Below are 24447 nucleotides of genomic sequence, written 5' to 3'. Positions count from 1 at the left end.
GAACTCAGTTTACCTTGGTGGAATACTCTTTCGGACAGCCCATGTTGACATCAATACCAGCCACATCATTTTCTCTGAAAAAACATAAAGTAGAAAAGGTAGTACATATTCAACTCGAGGAAAGAAGGTAGAGTCAAAGGCATGGGTCTGTGCACATGAACCCCACACCATGTCCCTAGCCCTGAAATACACCAAACCTCTGTGTCAGAAGCTGAAAAACAAACTGTCTCTAAAATGTGTGACTGCCCCCCTTGAGCAGAGCTCGGAGGAAGAGCATAATGTGCTCACACATCTACAGAGGGCTAGTTGTAGAGGGCTTTCCTCGTTTGGAGTTCGATCAGATAACTCAAGTACCAAGCGACAGCCACACTGAACTCGATCCCAGAGTTCCAGTTCTGACTGGGGTAGTGAAAGCCGTGGCTACTCCACTGTCAATGCACAAGACTGACATGAGCATAAGAGCCCTTGCCTAGAGCACTCGATCTGGTAGAAGTTACAGTACTGTCTTGGTTGGCAGGACTGCCCAGTTGGCTTACTCCAAACAGTTCTCACACGTCGAAAGGAACCTTACCTCATCTTCTGGTATGGACATAGTTAACAGGCTGTGAGCAGCAGCAACTACGGTGAATTCCTTCTCACCCTTACTGCAATTAGTAACAACTAACGCCGACTAAGCGCACACCATGTGCCATACACCGCAAAGATATTTACATGCATTATTTCATTTACCTTTCCCTATAATGCCAGTAGTAGGTAGTACTATTGGTCTCATTTTGTAGATGAGGAAACTAAGTTCTCAGTGAGGATAAGTCACTTACCTAAGGTCACACAGTTAGCAAGTAACAAAGCCAGAATTCCAACCCAGGTCCGTCTAACTCCAAAGCCCAGGTCCGTCTAACTCCAAAGCCCAACTCCTTAACCATAGTACTCTCCTGCCTTCGTTCATTTAGGAAGCACTTTGGGAGATTTAAATCCTCAGGGCTTATAGTCATAAGAGTCCCTGGAAAGGGAGTCTCATGAATAAACCCTGAAAAACAGGCGCCCACACAGAAGTTATCTGGGATTTGGGCACAATAGGTACACGAGTCCCAGGACAGCCCTCAGACACCACAAACAGAGAAGGAAACCAGACACTCTGAACCTGAAAACAGAAGGTAGTGGACCAGGAGGCAGAAGGGTAGTCACTTCCAAGGTCACCGGGAACAATAAAGCCTCACAGCCCAGAGGAGAGGCAAAGACAGTTCCAAAGAGAGAAGGACTTACACAAGTCTGGCCACAGCGAGGGCTCGCTCTGCGTCTGAAGTCCCCTGGGAACACAAGAGGCTGCATCAACCACCTCCAACACAGTTACACAGGCACAGACAAACACACCAGGCATACCATGCACAACCACACATCAGCGAGTGGAGTCCAGCTGGTGTCTCTTCAACAGCCAGCCCACTAGACTAGCTCACTGTCAGAGGCCAAAAGTGGACCCAGAGGGCCTAGAAAATGTCATCAGTGATACGATTACTTTCAAATATACAAAATTTTTTAAAAGTTTTTTATAGTGAACATTCATATACCCACCACTTGGATTCTATAATTAACATGTTGCTACATTTGCTTTAGCATATGTCTACTCATTGTTATGAATTTTTTAAAAACCTAAACATTCAGGAGCTATTTCTGAAAAAGCACCAAGAAATGCCCAAAGTAAGAGAAGTAAATACAGAGTCATGACAACCCTAACATAAATCTTAACTACTCTTGAGGAAACCTAATTTCTTTCTATGGGAAATACATACAGACTACACAAAAACAAAGACCATAATCTGAATAACTAATGCTAGAGATTAAAACTATATAGGTCACACCAAACAGATAATTCCTATAATTCAAGAAATTAAACTTGAGACTGGAGACATGTAACTGGAGACTGGAGACTGGAGACTGGTAGAGCTTAATTTCCATAAACTATCTCCGAAAGTGTAATCACTCATGAGTAGATGTTTGAAAAACGTTAAAGCAGAGTGTTCAGGAAGCCACCGCTGTGCACTGAAGCCCAGGCATTCAACAATGGCCGGATACAGGGCATGAGATGGTAAATCTGGGCGACAGGTGAGCCCTGCGATCGCGTACCATCTGGAAGACGACCCTGCTCTGTTCTCTTTTGCAGGTGCGGAAGACAACGCGGTCATCGGGGGCGACAAAATCCACTGTGCTGAGCACCTCTGCAAAAAAACACAAACACGCAGGCCCACCCACTGAAGAAGCAAGTTCAACCTAGCCTAATCCCTGCAAGAAAACACAGCAAAAGTATCACCTTAAAGAGGGAACGCGAGAAGCACACTATTCTTAAATCAGTGTGCACATGGAAGGAAGACTTCTGCGGGGCTGGTGACAGTCTATTTCCTGACCTGGGTGATGGTTTATTAGATGGTTGTTTGTCTCAGTTATTTGTTAAACTGCATGTTTGTGTTTTATGTACTTTCTGTGTATGGGTGTTACATATCGCAATTTTTAAAACACTGAAACAAGTGTGCACGTAGAGAATTTTGTGCTTCAGATTTTGACAGGTTTTTCCCAGATGTCACTCTGAAGTTCAGCAAAGGTGACATTTCTTAATGACTTATCATGTGCCAGGTTCTGGGAGCAGAGATTTACAGTCCATGCTCATGATTTGCCTCCTCATGTATCTGCAAACTTGCCTGCTCACTAAATTTTATTTATAACCCTAGAATCAATACTCATGGTGTTTTCGTTGTCATTCTGGAGCATGCGTAAAACTACAGAAAATTTCAGTCACCCGATGACCACGTTCCCAGCTGAGGTCAAACAAGAAAACACTCTGCCTTCTTGTTTCAGCTCGCATACTGTAAACAAGTGTCCTTATGGGGGTATACTTAATGCCACAGTTTTGCATTTTTGTGCTTTTTGTTGGTAATCTCATTGGTTTAAATAGCCCCAAGCCCAGAGAAGTGGTGTCTAGTGTTCCTAAGCACAGGAAGGCTGTGATGTGTCTGAAGGAGAAAATACATGTGTTAGACAAGCTTTGTTCAGACATGAAATTATAGTGCTCTTGGTTGTGAGTTCAGTGTTAACGAATCAACAGAATATATTAAATTACACATATTTAAACAGAAACACATATATAACAAGATTATGTATTGATCTGTTAATGAAAATGCAAATCAGAGGTTTGAAGGATCCTAAACCTATACAGGCAGATCTCAGAGATATTGCAGGTTTGGTTCCAAACCACCAAAAAAAGTAAGTATCACAATAACGTGAGTCAAACAAATTTTTTGGTTTTCCAGCGTATATAAAAGTTATGTTTACACTATAGTCTATTAAGTGCACGATAGCATTGTGTATGAAAAAACAATGTAGACACCTTAATTAAAAAATACTTGTTGCTAAAACAATGCTAACCATCATCTGAGCCTGGAAAAACAGCACCAATAGACTTGCTTGACCAGGGTTGCCACAAACCTTCAATTTACAAAAAACACATTATCTGCAAAAGGCAATAAAACAAGGTATGTCTTTATTCCCTCTAGGAGCAATAGTTCAGTATTCACTAATTTGGTGTTCACAGCAATTTTATAGAATCTAACAATTGCAAATAGCAAGAATCTCATATGTTCTTCATAACAAAACTCTACAATAGGTACGACCATTATTAGTTTTCAAAGATGACTAGCACGTGAAAGAGATCCAACGTGGCAGATGGGAAAATATGTTTACCTCACGCATTTCTTTTGAGAAATAAATGAGATCTTTATTACAAGTAAAGCGCTTCCATAAATAGAAGCTATTATTATCATCCCAGCCCTGAACAGACTAGAAGATTTAAAAGTTGGGGCAAAGGCAGTGACGTGTTGGAAGAGATAATCGAAGCAATCTCCAACAGCAGAGACAGCTCATGACTGGCAGTAAGAAGTCTCAGAAGAACCACGAAACAGTGTGTGTTTATTCTACAGCTCTGTTTATAATAGCAAAATACTAAAACACATATTAAAGCACTGGTGAAATCAATTCTGACATAGTGGTCTGTAAGTAATGACGTGGGAAAATGTCCTAGTAGAAAAGTGGCAAAACAAGTGTAGCTTGATCGCATGGGGGCAGGAAGGAAGATATATAAACACGTTCTATTTTTATACACACGCTTTACTAAATGTGTTAAAAATATATACATTATTCCTCTTTGTGATTATCTCTTTAGGTAAGGGATTATGGGGGATTTTCATTCGCTCGGTTATATAGGGCTGTAATATTGAATTTTTCACAACAAAGACAATATAAATCTAAAACAATTAAAGACAAAATTGAGTCATAACTTCTAGTGAACTTATAAAGGTTTCACAAACATGTATACATTTCAAAAACCTCAAATACCACAACTCTAATCAAAGCAGAATCAGCCTCATCAATAAAATATAAGCAAAACCACAATTCAGCACAACCACTTCCATTTGCAAAGTACTTACATGTACCTTATCTTATTTGATCCTCACTCCAAACCTATGATTTAAGTAAAACAGGAAATATGATTTTCATTTTACAGATAAAGAAACTGAGGCAGAGAGGTCATTTGACTTGCCCAAGGTCACACAGCCAGCGAATGGCAGAGCCAGAACCAGCACCAAAGCCATCCTGACCCCAAGGCTTCCAGGGTTCTTCCTGTACTATGAAACCTGGCGATTTCTAAGCCAGCAAGCCTATGGGTGGAAGACATTCTTTGCCTGTTTCACATCTGGCTCTTGTCAGGGTCCCTGGAGAGCAGTGATCGTTCTCAAGGGAACACATGATCCGCAAATGACATAGCCAGGCTAGAAGAACCCTGGAAGGACACTGTCACCCCAGGCAAGGGCAATGGTAGTACAGACCGGCACACGCACAATCCTGGGACCAGAGCTGCACTCACCATTGACAACTCTCTTGCACTGAAGCATCTTGAGGTCAATCAGCTCCTGCAGAGGAATCAGAGAGCACTTGTCAGTACAGGACATGTAGGTCCTGGGCACAGGGCTGGGGGGGGATACCTTCACTGTACCTGGTGGGGGCCGCTTGGCCCGTCACCCTAGTTCCAACAATAAATCATAGTTTTTGAGACATGTAATGCTGTCCTCCCTGCCCAAACATGGCAAGCAGGGGCCTGAGTGAGCTACCCTCCATCAGCTGTTCTTCCCAAGGACTTTGGAGATGTTTGGGGCCTAGAAAGGGTGAACCACTCAGGGAGATAAAGAGAAGATAACAGCCCAGAAGTGCACACCTGGACACTTTCCTCACCTACTAGTCTCAGCTCCAGTCTGTCTCCTCAAAGAACCTCCCGCCTCATCCCAGGAAATGTCCAAGGAATAAAGTGGGACCAGTGAATAGAAGCACAGGGAGGAAAATTTGAGATCGACACAGGAAAGAAAAGTCTAAAAACCCTATCCAACATGGGTCATGCTGTGTGGAAGTGAAAGGAATGAGATCCTCGGCTCTGGAGATATTCAAACTCACAAAAGAAAGGAAAAAGGGGTTTCTTCAAAGTCAGGATCATAAAAAAGAAGGGCAAGATCATGTCTCCTGAAGGATTGAGATTCTCTACTTCTTGTTGGCAGACTGTTCTGCTTTGTTCAGTGATCATTTCAACAGATATGGAAGACAAATCAGAACAGCCAGGCACTTGTCACACTGCCCAGAAGCTCATGCCCAGGGGTTTTAGGGGTCTAGAAGAAGATATGAAAAAACTCTCATCCCTGGTACTCATCCCTATACTGGCATCGTATGAGCCTCAGCAAGTCATAACCCTAGCCAGGTGGGCATGCTGGCCTTTGTCCTTCATGGGAGCATGTAGGGCTCAAGAGGCCAAAAGGCCCCTATGGCATCTATGGGGCTCCCCCCAGCACATCCACCATCCAGGTTACTACCTGCTCTGGGTGTTTCTGTGGCTCTTCTCTCCATGTTGCATTCAGTTCATCAAGTATCTAATGCCCATCAGGCCTGAACAAACAAATCACCACCACCAAGCAGTCTGGATACACAATTGGCATCCAAGCCCCAAGAATCAGTGTGGTGTCCCAAAGGATAGACAGAGCCCCTGTAACCAGTGATCGCAGTTGCAGGGGTAGGCAAGAAGGCAAGTGGCCAAGTGGGTAGTATTGAGTGGCTGTGCTTATAAAAAGAAACTCTGCTGCTAGGCTAAGCTTTGGCCAGGAACAAGCAGGGCAAAGCAAGGCAAGCCTTGCTGGGGCCCCAGCCCTGCCATCTGTCCTCCTTGGGATTCCCAAAAGCCCCTGCCACATCCAATTTTACAGCCCTTACCACTTCTTCGTATGCTCGTTGCAGATGCACCTGTCATGCTCTTACCATTAGACCATGAACCCCTTGAGGAGGGTCCTGTGTCCACACAAAGGTGGACTTTGACGACCCAGGCCAGGTAGCCAGAGCCCACAGAGGAGGAGCTGAGGCAAAGTAGCCACTGAAATCTTATTTTCTTCTCTGTCTCCCCACTACACCAAAGAGCTTTTGGGGCCTAGACACTGTCTGATTCATATTTGAATCACTAGCATCGATCACTTTGCAAGTGCTCACTACACATCTGCTGAAGCCTGCTTCAATACTCACGTCGCAGATGTTCAACTGTTCAAGTGGAGGAATTAATTTGAACTGTCACCAATAAAACCACAAGTGTGACTACTCACCCATACATCCTCGACACTATTGTTTATCAATTCTATTCATTGTAGTTTGCTCTAGGCATAGAATGAAACCTCATAGTTTTGTTTTTCCACTGTATTTCCTTAATTACTGAAAATAAACATTGTTTTTCCATGTGATAGAGTTCATCATCCATGCATCTTCATAGCAAACTGCCTTTTACATCTATACAAGTTGTACCAAAAAAAAACACACCTATTCATTGTCAAATTGGATACCGAATTTTTCCGTCTCAATTATCATAAGTATTTTTCCTATATCAATATCATTTCCTTAATTTTTATCAAACATAACATTTTATTTTTAGAGAAGAGACCATCCCAACTTTGCCACAATGCCTTGCAGTTCCTAAATGTATCTGCATTACATAGGTAGTTAAGAATATAATTTTAATTGTTTCTTCTTTTTAAAACTAATTTAGCTTTTTAATTTAAAAATAAGGCCATTTATAAGTCATTTTTTCTTCATATGTCTATCCAGTTTTCTGAATGGCATTTAATTCTAAAGTGCCTTATCACGTATGAGCTTATTTTTCCTTATCTGTCATGAGTTACTTCCTGTATCTTAAATATGTCCTGTTACCTTCATCTCCTCCATTCCACTTGGCTTCCTTTCTCTGTCTGAGCTGATCATAACAGTTTATCACCAGTCTCTCTCCATGCCACCTTTCTACCCCTACCTCTGGCATATGCAGGTACTCATTTAGTCTCTAGTTTGGTTAAAGGATCTTTGGTATATCCTTGATTTCAGAAAAACAAACATACCCAGATGGAGAAACTGAATTCCCCTCTAAAAAAAAAAAAAGGTCCCTGACAAAATGAATAATGATAGTCCCAAAGGGATAAAAAGAATATTTGAAGAAATAATGGCACAAAATTTCCTAAATTTGATTTAAAAAAAAAACCACCACATTAATCTATATAGCCAAGAAGTTCAACAAACTTCAAGCAGAAAACTGCAAGAGAGTCACACCTAGACACATCATAATCAAACTGTTGAAAGTCACAGAAAAAGAATCTTGACAGCAGCAAGGACGTAGCAACGTACCATGTGCAAAGGATCCTCAAAAAGATTAACTCATGAGAAACCCGAGGTCAGAAACCAAGGAGGTAAAAGACTTGTACAACGAAAACTGTAAAGTGGTGTTGAAAGAAATCACAGAAGACCTAACTAAATGGAACGCATGTCAAGTTCATGTATTTAAATAGTTAATATTGCTAAGATGGAAATACTCCTCAAACTGATTTATAGATTCAACACAAACCTTATAAAACTCCTACCTGCGTTTTTGGGGGGGGAGTTTTTGCAGAAATTGACAAGCCAATCCTCAAATTCATATGGAAATACGAGGAAGCCAGATTTGCCAAAACAATCTTGAAGCAGAAGAACAAAGCTGGAGGATTCACACTTCCTAATCTCAAAACATACTACCAAGTTACAATAATCAAGATTGTGTGGTACTGACATAAAGACAGACATATAGACCAATGGAAAAGAATTGAGAATCCAGACATGAACCAAAACATCAATGATCAATTGAGTTTTGACAAGGGCACCAAGACAATTTATTGGAGAAAGAACAGTCTTTTTTAACATATGGTGCTGAGACAATTGGATATCCACATGCAAAAAAAAAAAAAAAAAATTCAACCCCTACCTCACATCATGTACAAAAATTAACTCAAAAGGTATCAAAGACCTAACTGTAAGAGTAAAACTATATAACTCACAAAAGAAAATAGAAGTATAAATCTTTGTGAACTTGGATTAGGCAATAGTTTCTTAGAGGTGAGACCAAAAGCACAAACAACAAAACAAACAAATAAATTGGACTTCATCAAAATTAAAAACTTTCTGCATCAAAGGATACTGTCAATAAAGTGAAAAGACAACCCACAGAATGGGAGACAATATTTGCAAAACATATCTGATAAAGGTCTAGTATGCAGAATATATAAAGATTTCTTAGAACTCTTAGAATAAAAAGACAAATACCCCAATTTAAAAAATGGGCATAGGATTTGAATAAACATTTCTCCAAAGATGATGTAGAAATGGCCAATAACACAGGAAAAGATGCTCAACATCATTCATCTTAGGGAAATGCAAATCAAAATCACAATGAGATACCACTCCACACCCACGAGGATGACTATAATCAAAAAGGTAAGTAATAACAAGTGTTACCAAGGACGTGGAGAAAATGGAACCTTCAGACACCACTGGTGGGAATGTAAAATGGTACAGCTGCTTTGGAAAATAGTCTGGCAGTTCCTCAAATGATTAATCATAGAGTTACCACAAGATCCAGCAATTCCACTCCTAGGTATATACCCAAGAGAAATGAAACACATGTCTACACAAAAACTTATACATGAATATTCATAGCAACATTGCTCACAATAGCCAAGTGGTAGAAATAATCCAAATGCCCATCAACTGATGAATGGATAAACAAAATGTGGTATATACAAACAATGGACCATTATTCAGCCATTATAAGGGATGAAGTACTGATACATGCTATGACAGGGATGAACTTTGAAAACATGCTAAGAAACCAGATACAAAAGGCCTCATATCGTATGATTCTATTTATAGGAAATTTCTAAAATAGGCAAATCTATAAAGACAGAAAGTAGATTCGTGCTTACCAGGGACTGGGGAGAAGGAAATTGGGGAGTGATTGCTAATGGATAGGTTTCTTTTTGGTGTGATGAAAGTATTCAAAAATGTATTGTCGTGATGGATGCACAACTCTATAACTATAGTAAAAGCCATTGAATTGTACACTTTAAATTGGTGAATTATATGGTATGTGAACTCAATAAAGATGTTTAAAAATGTTTATGTGAACAACATTGGGCCAACTGACAACCGAAACATGGATTAGGTAGATTAGAAAAAAATATTGTATCAATGTTAAATTCACTAAAGATGAGGCCGGTATAATAGTTGTGTAGGAGAATGACCTTATTCTTAGGAAATATCAATGAAGTATTTGAGAAGACATCATAGGGTATGAAACTCTTAAATAGTTAAGGAAAAAAAACAGAAAGAGAAAGAGAGAGAGAGAGCACAAGTCATAAAACAAATCAAGCAAAATATTGACAGTTAATCTAGGTAAAGGGTATATGGATGTTCTTATGGATGTTATTTGTCTAGTCGGGCAACTTTTCTATAAATTTGAATTTTTCTTTTAAGTATAAAAAAAAAAAATTAGGCCAGCCCCGTGGCTCAGGCAGTTAGAGCTCCGTGCTCCCAACTCCGAAGGCTGCCAGTTCAATTCCCACATGGGCCAGTGGGCTGTCAACCACAAGGTTGCCAGTTCCGTTCCTGGACTCCCGCAAGGGATGGTGGGCTCTGCCCACTGCGACTAAGATTGAACACGGCACCTTGAGCTGAGTTGCCGCTGAGCTCCAGGATGGCTCAGTTGGTTGGAGCGTGTCCTCTCAACAAAAAGGTGGCCGGTTTGAATCCCACAGGGGATGGTGGGCTGTGCCCCCTGCAACTAATGGTAACTGGACCTAGAGATGAGCTGCGCCCTCCACAACTAAGACTGAAAGGACAACAACTTGACTTGGAAAAAGTCCTGGAAATATACACTGTTCCCCAATAAAAGTCGTGTTCCCCTTCCCCAATAAAAATCTTTAAAAAAATAATAATAATAATTACCCATCCTGGGCAAAGGAGTTGAACAGAAATTTCTCCCAAGGTGATATACCAATGGACAACAAGCATACGGAAATATGCTCAACGTCACTAATCATCAGATAAATGTAAATCAAAACCACTACGAACCATCATCTCACACCCATTAGGACGGCCACTATCAAAAAAAAAAAAAAAATGAGTGTTAGCAAAATGTGGAGAAATTGTGCACTGTTATGGGATTTGTAAAACAATATAGCGTTCCTTTAAAAATTAAAAATAGAATTACCATATGATCTAGCAATCCCACTTCTGGGTATATATCCGAAAGAATTGAAAATGGGGTCTCGAAGAGATATTTGTACACCCATGTTCACAGCAGCACTATTCACAATCACTAGGAGGGGGAAGCAATCCAAAGGTCCAAGAACAGATGAACAGATAAACAAAGTGTAGCATATACATATGATAGAATATTATTCAGCCTAAAAATGGAAGGAAATCCTGTCACATGCTACAACATGGATAAACCTTAAGGACATTATGCTAAGGAAACAGCCAGTCACAAAAAGACAAATATTGCATATTTCCATTTATATGAGGTACTAAAGGAATCAAATGCACAGAAACAGAAAGTAGAACGGTGGTTACCAGGGGTGGGAGGAAGGGGGAGTGGAAAGTTGTTTGGTATAGTTTGCAGGATGAAAAAATTCTGGATATCTATTTTACAACAATGTGAATGTACTTAACACTGCTGAACTGTACACTTAAAATTAGCTAACATGCTAAACTTTATGTTATGTGTTTTTTACCACAATAAAAGAAAAAATTGTAAGTCCTCATTCTGGTAATCTGGGCCTCTTAAGAACAGTGACTTCTCCCTTGATCCTGCTTATTAAAAGGTATAGTGTCCCCTCACAGCCTGGGCCACTCATTGTTCTTATAAAAAGGAATAGAAACGTGACATGTGAGGAACTCCTGGAAAACTCCTGTCAATAGGGCAGACTTTGGAAGGGGATCAGACTACTGCCTCCCTGACTTTTGCTGGTTCATGCTTTCTTCACCTCCAGCTGCTGAGGGCTTTGCAGGGCTTTTAAAAAGGTGCCTGCATGCCTGGCACACCTAGGACCTATGGTCTGTCCTGTGAGGTGGGTGGGGTCATTTGACTATCTAATCCTACCAACCAGCCATCTCCTGCCAGCCCAGTTAAGACCATCAAGGCAGCTAACACAATAACGCTGGCTTGCAGAGCCCCTCTGGACACACCAGGGGGCACCAGGCACCACACTGTGCCTTGTCCAGTACTTAGGGCCCAGCCACCTACTCCCGCCAGAGGGTGGCCAGGCAGCCAGCCTGCCAGTCAGCCTACCTGCCTGCAAATAATCGATGGAGACTGTATGCAAAGCACAGGCAGAAAGGAGAGGGACACCATATACCCTGGGCCTTGAAGTGATCACGGGAAGGGTACAGCAGGACAGAGATAGAGTTGGGGCAGCAAGGAAGAAGCAGGGGGCTTCCCCCGGAGCCTGAGTCATTCTGCAGGACCTTCCTGGTAAATATGGACTAAGTGGATGAAGAGATAGCATGTCCCTCTGGTATCATCCTGGGGGTAGGTAGGAGGGGGGTTATCACAAGCAAAGAAAGTTAACAGCTATCTACATTTCTGGGATTTGGTCTTTTTGGTCCCTAATCCTCAGGCTCTGAATCCATGATTCTTTACAGTCCCTCCCCACAATCCCCTTCCAAACCCAAGAGGCTTTTCTGGAGGGCAAAGAGGGTGCTAACCAGGAAAGGTTTTACCTAATCCATGGCTGACCACCAAGGGCCTGAGTGGTGGCTCAAGGATGAGTGAGCAGATGAATAATGCTCGGTGTGCTACCACATTCCCCTGGGACTGGCCTCTGGGAACAGGTTCTTCCCTGCCCTGGGCACACACTGGCAACGTGGAAGGCTTCTGGATGTACCCTAACAGTCCAGCTCACATTTCTTGGACCTCCTTGCCTCCACATCGACGAACCACTTAAGAGTCAAGTCTTGGGCCTCTGTGACCCTGGACTCTGGGACCTCCCTTTCTGACTCCCACCTTTGGACAACACATGCTCCCCCCCTCCCATTTCACCTTGCCAGCACCTTGGATGCCTCTGCCCCTCCCTGCCTTGCTTAGATACGGGCATGCCAATCACCAGCCATGGGCATCCCCCTGCTAGGCTTCTCAGCTCTCCTCCCCAGAAAGGCAAACCCTTCCCTAGGGGAACAGAACCGAAACACCTTCACTGTCTTTCCTCAAGTCCCTACCCCACTCCTGCCACCCTCATTTCCAACGGAGGAGTGGCTTTCTACATAAAACAGGTCTCTCAGGAAAAACCCTTCAGCTGTTTTGGAGGAAGGCAGGCCCCACCCTCTCCTCAAGAATCCTGTCCTCTCCAAGACCTGGGCCTACCCATCCCCCAAATCTCCATGCCTGCCCTCACTGCTAACTCCTTCCTCTTATGCTATAAACATACAAATCACCTAAAAAAAAAACACACAAAAAAAAGCAAAACAAAAAAAACATGATTCCCATCCACCCAGTTTTCAGATATCTGCCTTCACCTCTTGAACACCTGTGGGGATAGTCACAACCCGACTTCTATTTCCTCATTTGCTGCTCAGTCCTCAACGCATTAACCCTGTAAGTGTTGAGGTCTATGTTTCACAACCGTCTTCAAATCACCTAATTTTCAAATCAAATGCCTTCTTGGTCTTTTTGCAATTGGATTTCTCTGCATCATCTGACATAGTTGATAGACTTGACTTTTGCCTTCCCTGACACTCTTGTTAATTTGCCTATTCCTCTCACTCTTTTACTTTTCTATCATTAATTGCTATCCCCCCACATGAACACACATCCAGTGCATAAGGGTATATTCTCTCCAAATCCCCTCTTTAGCCCTTCCTTCTCTCTGCACCAATGCCTTTCTTTTTAACTAAACTTTTTATTTTGAGATATTTAGAGGTTCATGAGCAGTTGTAAGAATGTGAGAGTCTATGTATGCTTTGCCCAATTTCCTCCAGTGGTAACGTCGTACAAAACTATAGTACAATTGTCACAACAAGGATATTGACGTTGATACAGGTTAAGACATAGAATAGTTTCATCATAAGGATTCCTTGTATTGCCCTCTAGAGCCACAGTCCCCACCCCACTCCCAGTGGCTTTTAAAGATGAATATCAAAAGCACTTGGGTAGCTTTTCTTAAACTTCTCACACCCAATAGGAGGACATATCAAGATGGGGGGTTGAGGGGACGCTATCCAGGTAATTCTGATACATGCCCTATTGAGAACCATTGGTCACACTCCCTCACTATCTAGTAATCAGCTACTCCTATCTAGTATCAGCTACTATCTAGTATCAGCTACTCCTGTAATTCTCTTTTTCCTTGTACATGCTTTCTAAATCTGGGTCTGAAGTTCTAATAGTCTCCAGAGCAGTCAGCAAATAACTGGCCCACTAGCTACTGCCACTGCCACCAGAAAAATCCCATGACTCCCCAAATCAAACTCATCCAGCTTCCCCGGCCTGAATTTGGTCCGCTTCCTTCTCTTCCTAACTTTGAGTTCATTCACTCCTGTGCTGAATGCGTATTAAATCCTATAAAGGCCAGGGCAGTGACCTGACACAAGGCTCATCTAGCCACCTGGCCCAGGTATCCCACAATGCCTCCACACTACCCCGGCTCCTGGCCCTCAGCTGGGCTCACAGAACTCCTAAGTGTCATGCGTCTTTGTCTCCTGCTGCCTTCCGTGAGCACCTGTGAAGCCAGTGCCCTTTCTGCCACTCCTCCACTCCTGACCACTTCCACCCACAGATGGGGAGACCGTGCTTACAGGAAAGCTTTCCAGGAAAATCAGAAGCCCCTTACCTCACAGTATACAATGTCCGCTCCATAGTCCAGGGCCAGCAGACGCATTGGAAGAGTCCCAACCCGAACCATAGGGGCTAAGATGAGTTTGTTGTGGTAGCACAGTGAGAGGCTGTTCACAATCATTCCTCTTCTGCTACAGCCTGAAGAAAGGGACAACAAGAGTCAGAAACTCAAGTGGAGAAAATCTCTTCCATTACCCACAACAGGCTTTCATTCCTCCTCCCAACACATAGCACCTTGTTTTCCTTACCTCTGATCATAAAAATAACACATGCTCATTCATTCATCCAACAAATATTTACTAAGTGCCTAGTCTGTGAGTTACTGTCCTAGTCTTTTGGGATACATTAGAGACAAATTCCTGCTCTGGTAGAGCTTTCCTTCTAGTTGGGGAACACAATAAGCCTAACACAATACAAAACACAATAAGCCTAACAAATACATAAATTAGATGGTATGTTGGAAAATTGGTACAGTAGGCCCTCCATATCCATGGGTTTCACATCTATGGATTAAACCAACTGCGGATCAAAAATATTCAGAAAAAAAATCCCAGAAAGTTCTCAAAAGCAAAACTTGAATTTGCCACATAATGAGCCCTACACTAAATCTACATGAATGATGTGTAGACATGCCCTGCTATAGCCTATATGAAAATATAGGTTACATATAAATACTACATCATTTTACATAAGGGACTTGAGTATCAGCAGATTTTGGTATGCAGGTGGGGAGGGTCCTGGAACCAATCCCCCGCATCCAATCCATGACTAATTCCTGTTGAAGTAACCTTCAAAATATAATTCCCATCCATCTGCTTTGCTCCATTCCATTGCCATCATTGCACACCAAGCCAGCCTCCTAATGGGTTTCCTAATGGGTTTCCCAAATCTACTCTTGCCTCCTATCCATTTTCTTCACAATAGCCAGAATGGCATCTCTTTTTCTCATTATTGGGTAACAGTGCGTTTCTCCAGGGCCCATCAGCTCCAAGTCGTTGTCCTTCAATCTAGTTGTGGAGGGTGCAGCTCAGCTCCAAGTCCAGTTGACATTTTCAATCTTTAGTTGCAGGGTGCACAGCCCACCATCCCATGCAGGAATTGAACCAGGAACCTTGTTGTTAAGAGCTTGCGCTCTAACCAACTGAGCCATCTGGCTGCCCCCAGAATGGCATCTTAAAAGGCAATTTTGACAATGTCACACCCCTCTTTATACCCTTCAGTGGCTTCCCTCTGAGTTCAGGATAAATCCCAAACTCTTCTAATGGCCCATGAAGCCCTGCATGACCTGTCCCTGCCCACCTCACCAGCCTTACCTTGAGCTTCTCTCCCCCTCACTCTCTGCTCTGGCCACCCTGACCTTCTTTTAAAGTCTCCCACACCAAGCTCTCTGCTGCCCTAGGGCCCCACACTTGCAGTTCCCTCTGTCTGGAATGCTCTTCCTAAGATCTTCTTGACCTTGAATGCCCCCTCTTTGTATATGCTTCCCTACAGGACAAGCTAACTTCAGATTCCTAGTCACATGCTCTGTGACCAGGGAAAGACCTTGTGTTTCCTATAAACTCAGTTACAATCCATGTATCCACACTTACCCGTGTGGTCTCTTCTTCAACCCCCAGTTTCTTCTACTCTAGACCACCAGGACTACAAATTCCACAAGGATAAGAACATGGTTGCTTAGTTCACCACCAGGTTTGTAACGCTAAGCCCAATACCTGGCCCTTAGCAGCTGCTTCATCAAGTGTGACTGCACACCTGTGTGGTGGCTGGGAGGACACCCTCTTATAGGGTGCTTGTATTGGGAACTCCCTCTGACACACTGACAGCAGTGCCTGACAGGCCCTGCCTCCCAGAAGGCTCCTCTCAGGGAAGCTAGGCAACCCCCACCCTTTCCCAGTGACTGTCACAACCACTCATCCTTCCCTGAGGTCACACCCAGGTCACCATTTTAGTTGCACACTATTAATCTCTTATATTATTCTTTTAAGAGCTGGTCTCCTCTGTGACATTTTTTTAAATTTTTATTTATTTAAGTGTGTTTTTCCAGGACCCATCAGTTCCAAGTCAATTATTGTTGCAATCTAGTTGTGGAGGGTGCAGCTCACAGGGGCCCATGTGGGGATCGAACCTGCAACCTTGTTGTTAAGAACACCACGCTCTAACCAACTGAGCTAACCAGCCGCCTTCCTCTGTGACATTCTGATTACTCCCAATTTTTTTCTCAGTAACCTTAACTTCAATTAGGTGGATATAACATCCCATTAGCCTTCCTTCCTGCTTCACTCGCACGTTTCGCGGTATGGGGCAGAGCCTCTCGTCCGCCAGCACCACCTGAGGATCCCGGAAGCTGCCCCAGAGATGGAGAAGGACCAGGAACTGGAAAGGAAAGCAATAGATGAACTGCTTAAAGAGGCAAAATGTGGGAAAACGAGAGCAGAAACAATGGGAGCTATGGGTTGGATGAAGTGTCCTCTCGCTGGCACAAATAAAAGATTTCTAATTAACACAATTAAGAACACACTGCCCTCCCATAAAGAGCAAGACCCTGAACAAAAAGAGGGCGATAAGGAACCTGAGGAAAGCCAGAACCAGAAAGAAGAAAACCGGAAGAAGCACAGAGCCCACCCTTACAAACACAGCTTCCGAGCCCGAGTCACAGCCCGTCATTCTCCACTGAGGGAGCGGAGCAGCCAGGACAAGTATGAAAAGCGGTCAAACAAGCGATGAGGCAGGACAGAGAGTGAGCAAGACTGTCCCCAGCCACGAGTGCTGTTATTTCTGGGACTGGGGCTCTGCAGAAAGGGTTATCAGGGACAGGCCTTGAGTTGGCAGAGCAAACATCTAAGAGTGATTTTTTTATGCAAGGTCCTTTGTTGTAAAACACGCAGAAAATGACCTAGAAACTCTCCAGGGAAATTAGTATAGAGAGACTTGCTCTGAAGATGTGTTGGCAGCTTTAAGCTACTTCAGCAGTGGTATACATATGTATTGTTTCTGTTCTGTCTTGTTTAGAAGTTGGTTTCAAAATACATCTAGAATGTAAAGGTTTTCAGAGATTGTAAAAACTAGTTGCAATTTTTTTTATGTGCTGCACATGTTGTCATTTCTCAAAATTTCTCCAAAAATGAAATACTTATAAATCCTATACTTTACCTTTTTGGGTGACAAACTTAAAATTTAGAAATCGCCTGGCCAGTAATCATATTTCAGAAAAGTTGTAGCCTTCCAAGGGCTAGAAATCTACCAAGGAACTCTCTTTCATAACTCTGCCTTTGTTTTCCTTTCAGTGAACAATATGGGAAATTCTCAAAATGGCTCAAAATTCTCAAAATTTAGTGCTGTGTGTCAATGCACAGAGGTTGAAAATGATTCTGTTGTTCCTTGTGCAATCTCAGACGTATTCCTCAGTTAGAACAATTTTTCTATACTTAATTTTTTTTGACTATGTAAGTTTTAAGTGGTGCTTTTAAAAGAACCCCCCAAAATTAAAATGAACATAATTATTTTAATGCTATGTCTTATTTAGCTAAAGACCTATAATACCACTCTTAGTATAATTGTTTCAGAAATCTTAATTTTAAATATAAATGTGTTTACAAGGCAAAAAAAATAATAACATCTCATTAATTATAAGGCTTTCAGATTGAATATACACTATTCAGGGAGAGCAATGAATGGAAAAAACTTGACTAGTTCCCTCCATGTAAATTTTCCCAGAGACTGTGACCTCGCTTAAAAAGCAATTTCTTTAAAATACAAAGTTAGAGTGAAAATGCAAGTCAATTAGGGTTAACTACTTAGAGAATTATCCTATTTCCCACTCAAAACATGCGTAAGGGAAAAACTAAAATGATCCATTATATTTTTAAGAAGAAGTGACATAGCATATCATTGTTAAGATTCTGAACTCTGGAGTCAGACAAACCTGCATTGGAATCCCAACTCTGCCCCAGACTGGGATTAATTAACCTAGTCAAGGCCCAGCTTCTCCTTCTAGAATATGAGGCTCCACCAGAATCTATGTCAGGTGGGATACTGTGAAGAGTAAATGCCACGATGCACAATGATTCTTGGCACACAGTTAAGGACTTAGTCAATGTTAATTGCTCTCATTATCAGGCTTTTAAATTTTCCCAGTTCTGCCTTCTCTTTTCCATCTGGCACATTCCCCAAATACATAAGGACAGTTTTGTTCTCCCTAAACTTCTGTTCTGCAGCTGTACCTTCTTGAATCACTCTTTCCTATGTATATGATTCTCAGGGGTCCCCAAGGTTCCTGATCCCAAGGGCATGACAAGCATGGTATCAGTGTGCCTGACAGATTCTGGGAATGGGGCAGGGCTAGAACAAGAGTTTTGTAAACGAGCCTATCTCAAGTGAGAGTACATGTAGTAACCTCAGCCTCCCTTCAGTCCTCATCCTCTATCCAGGGTTTCTCAACAGCAAACTATTGACATTTTGGGCCAGATAATTCTTTTTTGTGGGGTGCCACCCTGTGCATTGTACGATGTTTAACAAACAGCATCCCTGGCCTCTACCCACTAGATGCCAGTAGCACCTGCCTAGATGTGACAACTAAAAATGTCTCCAGCCATTGTCAAATGTCCCAGGGTGGAAGGTGGGGTCCAAATGAATGCCTGTTCACTGTCATTACTCAAAACTCTCTCCTCTGCTGGTTTAACAGGTAACTCCTCAGAAAGTCTACTCATGTATCAAAATGGTATCTGAAATTTTAAAAGTTCTTTTTAATGGTATTTGATAAAACTAAAACACTTTCTCCGTATGTTACGAACCTCCCAGATGGTTAATCTGCATGTACTTTGTCTCTGGCCCCAGGCACTGGGAACCACAGAAACGATCTGACACTCACTTTCCAGATCTGTTCAGGAAGTATGAATAGTGTAGGGGTTTTTGCAACCTGAACCTCTGAATTCAAGTACAATATTCTTCCTGACCAGGGCTATATGAGACAAGCCACATACCTGATCACTCCGTAGGGTAGCAAGGCCCTCCTCACTATTCAAGTAATTTAGGTATCTGACTGGGAAGCCAGTGGAGGCGAGCAAAGTGGTGGGTTCTGGATGAGAAGTTGGGTCGAGTGACAATGGAGTGGAGAGTGAACCTCAGCTGAAAAGGAAAAGTGCATGAGGAGATGAGTCCACTTGAAACAAAGCTTGAAGATCTTCAGAGAGAATAAGCGAAGGCTACCAGCTTGCCCTCTGAGATCTCAGCTGGGTGGGGGTGAGGGGTGGGATGGGTGAGCCTAGATCTACAACATCTGGCCCTTGCTTATCTCGGCCACCAGGCCTGGTCATTCATTCACTCTCAATAAACATTTATTACCAGACTTTGCGCGGGGTACACATCTGGGAAAACATCGCCGGACCCTCGGAGTTTACAGAGGGAGACCAGCACTGGACAAGCCATCACAGGGGCGGTGAGGGCGACAAAGGAGAATCGCAGGGATGCGACACCCAATGGCCAGAAGCCCTCCGCCCTCCTGGTCCCTAAGGCCAGGGCCCCGTCGCCGCGTACCGCCAGACCCCGGTCCTGCCTCCTTTGCGCGACCTTCCCCAAGGATGGCCCGGGTCTGGTTGTCGCCAACCCCTAGTCGGACCTACAGACCTCGCCGCTGCTAAACTCTACAGATATCCCACCTTCCTCACGGTTCGCCAATTCCGCGTGTGTTCCCTACTGAGCCGCGCCAGCCACCGTCTGCAAGGCCTTGGCGCGCCCGTGACGTCAGTGCCGTGCGCCCAGGCACGCAGGAGAATATGGCTCTAGCACTGCCGCCGCGGCTTTCATTACTCACGGTTCGTTTGCTTCTGTCGCCTCGACGGGACCTGGCAGTTGGCGGTCCCGACGAGCCCCTGCCCGTGGTGCGCATCCCACGGACTCTACTGCGGCGGCAGGAACAACGGCATAGCGGGCGGCGGAGCCCCCCGCCGCCGGTGCTGGTGCGACCTGGCCGGCTGCTGATCTCCGCGCGGCGGCCGGAGTTTAACCAGCCGGCGCGCCTCACGCTGGCTCGTTGGGAGAGCGCGCCACTCGCTTCGCGGGGCTGGAAGAATCGGCGTGCCCGCTGGGACCACTTCTCCATCGAGCGCGCACAACACAAGGCGCCAGCGCTACGGAACCTCTCGTCCGAGAGCAGCTTTGCCGATCTGGGTCTGGAGTCCCCCGTGCTGCGAGCACTACAGGAGGTTGCTCCCGAAGTCGTTCGACCTACCACCGTGCAGTCGAGTACCATCCCACCACTACTTCGCGGCCGCCACATCCTTTGCGCCGCGGAAACAGGCAGTGGCAAGACCCTCAGCTACCTACTACCTCTGCTTCAACGGCTCTTAGGCCGGCCAAACCTGGACTCCTTCACTATCCCTGCTCCCCGAGGCCTGGTCCTTGTGCCTTCGCGAGAATTAGCTGAACAGGTGCAGGCCGTGGCCCAGCCCTTAGGCTTCTCCTTGGGATTCCAGGTGCGGAAGTTAGGGGGAGGCCATGGCATGAGTAGGATCAGGCTGCAACTGTCCAAACAACCTCCAGCAGACGTTCTAGTGGCTACTCCGGGGGCTCTGTGGAAAGCCCTGAAACGTCAACTGGTCAGCCTGGAGCAGCTGTCCTACTTGGTGTTGGATGAGGCAGACACACTGTTAGATGAAAGTTTCCTGGAATTCGTGGACTACATCTTGGAGAAGAGCCATATAGCAGAAGGCCCAGATGACTTAAAAGACCCCTTCAATCCCAAAGCTCAGTTGGTGCTGGTGGGGGCCACATTTCCCGAAGGTGTAGGCCAGCTGCTGAGTAAAGTCGCCAGCTCAGACTCTCTAACCACCATCACCAGCTCCAAGCTCCACTGTATCATGCCTCATGTCAAACAGACATTTATGAAGCTGAAGGGAGCAGAGAAGGTGGCTGAGTTGATGCAGATCCTCAAGCAGCATGACAGAGCACATAGGACTGGCCCCTCAGGAACTGTTCTGGTGTTCTGTAATAGCTCCAGCACTGTGAACTGGCTAGGATATATTCTGGATGACCACAAAATCCAGCACCTAAGGCTGCAGGGACAAATGCCAGCCTCAATGAGGGCAGGTATCTTCCAGTCCTTCCAGAAGGGCTCCCGAGACATACTTCTCTGCACAGACATAGCCTCTCGGGGTCTGGACAGTACCAATGTGGAGCTAGTTGTCAATTATGATTTCCCCCTCACCCTACAAGATTACATCCACAGAGCAGGGAGGGTGGGCCGTGTGGGGAGTAAGGTGCCAGGCACTGTCATCAGTTTTGTTACTCATCCCTGGGATGTGACCCTGGTTCAGAAGATTGAGCTGGCAGCTCGCCGGAAGAGAAGCCTTCCAGGACTAGAGTCCTCAGTGAGAGAGCCTGTGTCCCAGCTGGCTTAAATGTGCCCTAATGGATTTTTGCCTGTGTGCTGGGTGGATGAGCACACTTGTCAGTAGGACACTCTGCCCAGTCACTTCCCTGAACGTCTGGGAAGCTGGTGTCCAGAATTGGAGGATGAGCTACTGAGCATGACTCTGTAGTCTTTCTCATCACTTGTGAAAAATAAAGTAGATTTTGACTTTGTATTATGTCATGATTTCTAACAAATGTTTTTATAGGTCTCCGCTAACAATAGTTACTAATGGGGCAGAACTCATTGGATTCTGAGAAATCTCACACTCCCAGCTACCACACGTAGGACAAAGGCTCTTTCAATTGACGTTTCAATTTGTAAACATTTAGATTTTATTTCCTGCCCCTAAAACATCAATTAAGCACCCTCATGAGATGGAAAAGGGGATGTGACTAGAGGTAGAGAAATTTTCTTCACCAACCAACAATGCCCAGGGCAAGCTTGGGCACTCTTGGTGAAATCACTCTGGGAAATACTGGCAGAAGAATAAAAGGCAGACTGACAGAAGTATTGGCTGGTTTTCCAGTCTCTGCCTTCTTTCCCAGATGCATATAGCGTCTTCTCTCTATCGCCTAGGTTCCAGTGTCTGCAACATTACATAATCTTGGCCTAAAATAATGAATAATTGAGAGTCAAATAGAATACTCCATAAAAACAACTTAAAAATACTTGCACACTGAAGAAGATAAAGTTGCCGAGAACAAAGGGGTCAGGGCAACCTTTGCCAAAAGAGAATATTGTACTAAATGTAAAATCATAGCTCTTTTCCATATGAAGAAACTGAGGCTCCGAAGGATAAAAGAACTTGCTCAGAATCACACAGTAAGTACAGAATCTGGTCTGTCTGCACCAAGGGTTGTATTCTTCACCATGTTAGCTTTTCTCAAATGCATAGAATAACTACATCTCTGTTTTCCTTGACTGTTCTGTATTTACATCTATGCCTAACAGTTTTTAATATTGTCCACTTTGATTCTCAAAAGTGACTCAGTTTAGACAATAATTTGGTCACTATTCATGGGCCCCTGTGGCAGAACTGCCCAGGAAACTTATTAAAAGTGCAGATTCTTGAGCCCCACTCCAGATCTGGATGTTTTCTTAGTGTTTTTTGGCCCAATAATTCTCATATAAGTATTTTTAAATTGTTCTGTGGAATTCGTAGGTGGGTCTCAAGCTCTCTTAAGTTGATAAACCATTTGTCTATGCTATTCTGCCTTCCCCAGAGGCCCAGCCAGCTCCTTACAGGAGATATCAGTAGCCTCCCCAGATGCTCCCAGACAATCTCTCCGGCATCTTGGGAAATCTGAGTGGTCTCATGCTGGCCCACCTGCCAGTACGAACCTCCTCCAGAGCTTTCACATTTTATCTCCTGCCACTTCCCAAAGGTAGTCTGCTCTAATTAGGCCTGATTTCATCTGTCCTAACATGCACCATGCTAATTCAAGCAATGTAGAAGTGAGAGTAGGTCCTGTGGTTCTCAACCAGAGTTAACCAACTCTAAAACAGTAATCTGGGCAATCTACCTCCTGAGCACATCCCCTCTGCAACAGCCCCAGTAAACAAATGTCGCACCTTTGCTTATTAAAGTTCAGTGATAGGGAACCCCCTCCTAAGGGAGTTTCTCTGTCATTGCTAGTAAGTTCTTGGCCATACTGTATCAATGGGTGCCCCAAATATGGTTTCTTGCTATGGGTCTGATCATGCTAAGGGCAGAGTTGTCTATTTCCTCCTCTGAGTAGGACCAAATGGTCTTTTAGTAGCAGCTCTTCACAGCATTGACCGTGTTTTTCCCCTGGGCTGCTGCTGCTGCGCCCACATCTCATCCTTTCATGGTGGGGGCCACGTGATTGTCATTATTTGCCTTTTGGAAGGAGAGAGGAGTATAATGATTGGGTTGTCATTTTGTACTGTATCATTTTGTCAGGAATTTGTTTTGAATTTCATATTAAAATGGGCCCGTCACTCCCACTTTGTGAACATTCGGGACCCTCATTTTGCCATGGAGCACCTTTAACATCTCTCCCAGTGTGACTTTGAGATGTGATGAACTTGTCCTTACGTTCCTGTCAGTTATAAATCCAAAGCCCCAACATGAAGCCCTACCGTTTAGCAGAATATCTCTCCACTACCTGCGTAGTCTTGGGTAGGCCCCTTAACCTCTTAGGTTTTTTGAGCTCTCAGTTCTAAAAACATGAGGGCTCTATGAATTTACATTTGAGGTAGGACAAGGTCGAGAAGAGCTTGACTTTGCTTTTATTTTTCCCAACTGAAATGCCTTCCCTCTCTTCTCCACAGGTCCAAATCTCACTTGTCCCTCAGGCTCACCACCAAGGAGCCTTCCCTGATTCCCCAGTCCACATAAATCTCTGCCTCTCCAATTGTTGAATTCTTAGGGTCAATGTCATACAACCTAGCTGTGTCTTAGGTTAATCTTGCCTCTTACGCTAATCTCGGAGTGTGATTTTCTCTTGCCGTCCTATGGTCCCTGGGGCTATGCCAGCCCACAGGTATGCTCCACAGCGAGTAGCTACTTGACTAGGGCATGGATGGGGAGTGCCAGGTGTGATGGCCCAGGCAAGGTGCCTCTACCTCCACCCTGCTCTCCACAGAGCCTGAAGCCTGTCCTTCAAGTCACAGATTCCTTCTGTGACCTCACCTGGTAGTGATGACCTCACAGGCCTTCTCACAGTTTCCATGGCAGCGTAACTAAGCAAACATGGTGCTCTAGGGGGAACTTCCCTACCAGTTCTTTACCAGATACCAATCTGTTTGGTTGCCTGAGAGAGAG

At 44.1% G+C, this 24447-nt stretch overlaps 2 protein-coding genes across 2 annotated transcripts in view; one reads left to right on the top strand and one right to left on the bottom strand.

The window, feature by feature from the left end:
• The window catches only part of DUS2 (dihydrouridine synthase 2), a 39240-nt gene extending 18581 nt beyond the window's left edge, over positions 1-20659 (bottom strand). The window contains 6 exon segments of the mRNA XM_033129129.1: positions 14-74; positions 1264-1307; positions 2122-2213; positions 4910-4955; positions 14247-14389; positions 19874-20659. Of these exon segments, the coding sequence (XP_032985020.1) occupies positions 14-74; positions 1264-1307; positions 2122-2213; positions 4910-4955; positions 14247-14389; positions 19874-20525 (1038 nt within the window). The 5' untranslated portion in view covers positions 20526-20659.
• LOC117035272 (protein POLR1D-like) lies at positions 16520-16975 on the top strand. Its single transcript, XM_033129128.1, has one exon. It carries the CDS (start codon positions 16607-16609, stop codon positions 16973-16975), a length of 369 nt encoding a protein of 122 aa, XP_032985019.1. The 5' UTR covers positions 16520-16606.
• Positions 20660-24447: the final 3788 nt, after the last annotated feature.

Source organism: Rhinolophus ferrumequinum, chromosome 15, assembly GCF_004115265.2.
Source record: "Rhinolophus ferrumequinum isolate MPI-CBG mRhiFer1 chromosome 15, mRhiFer1_v1.p, whole genome shotgun sequence".
NCBI lineage: Eukaryota > Metazoa > Chordata > Mammalia > Chiroptera > Rhinolophidae > Rhinolophus > Rhinolophus ferrumequinum.
Note: the sequence above shows the minus strand (reverse complement) of the source record. Positions and strands in the feature narration are given on the sequence as shown.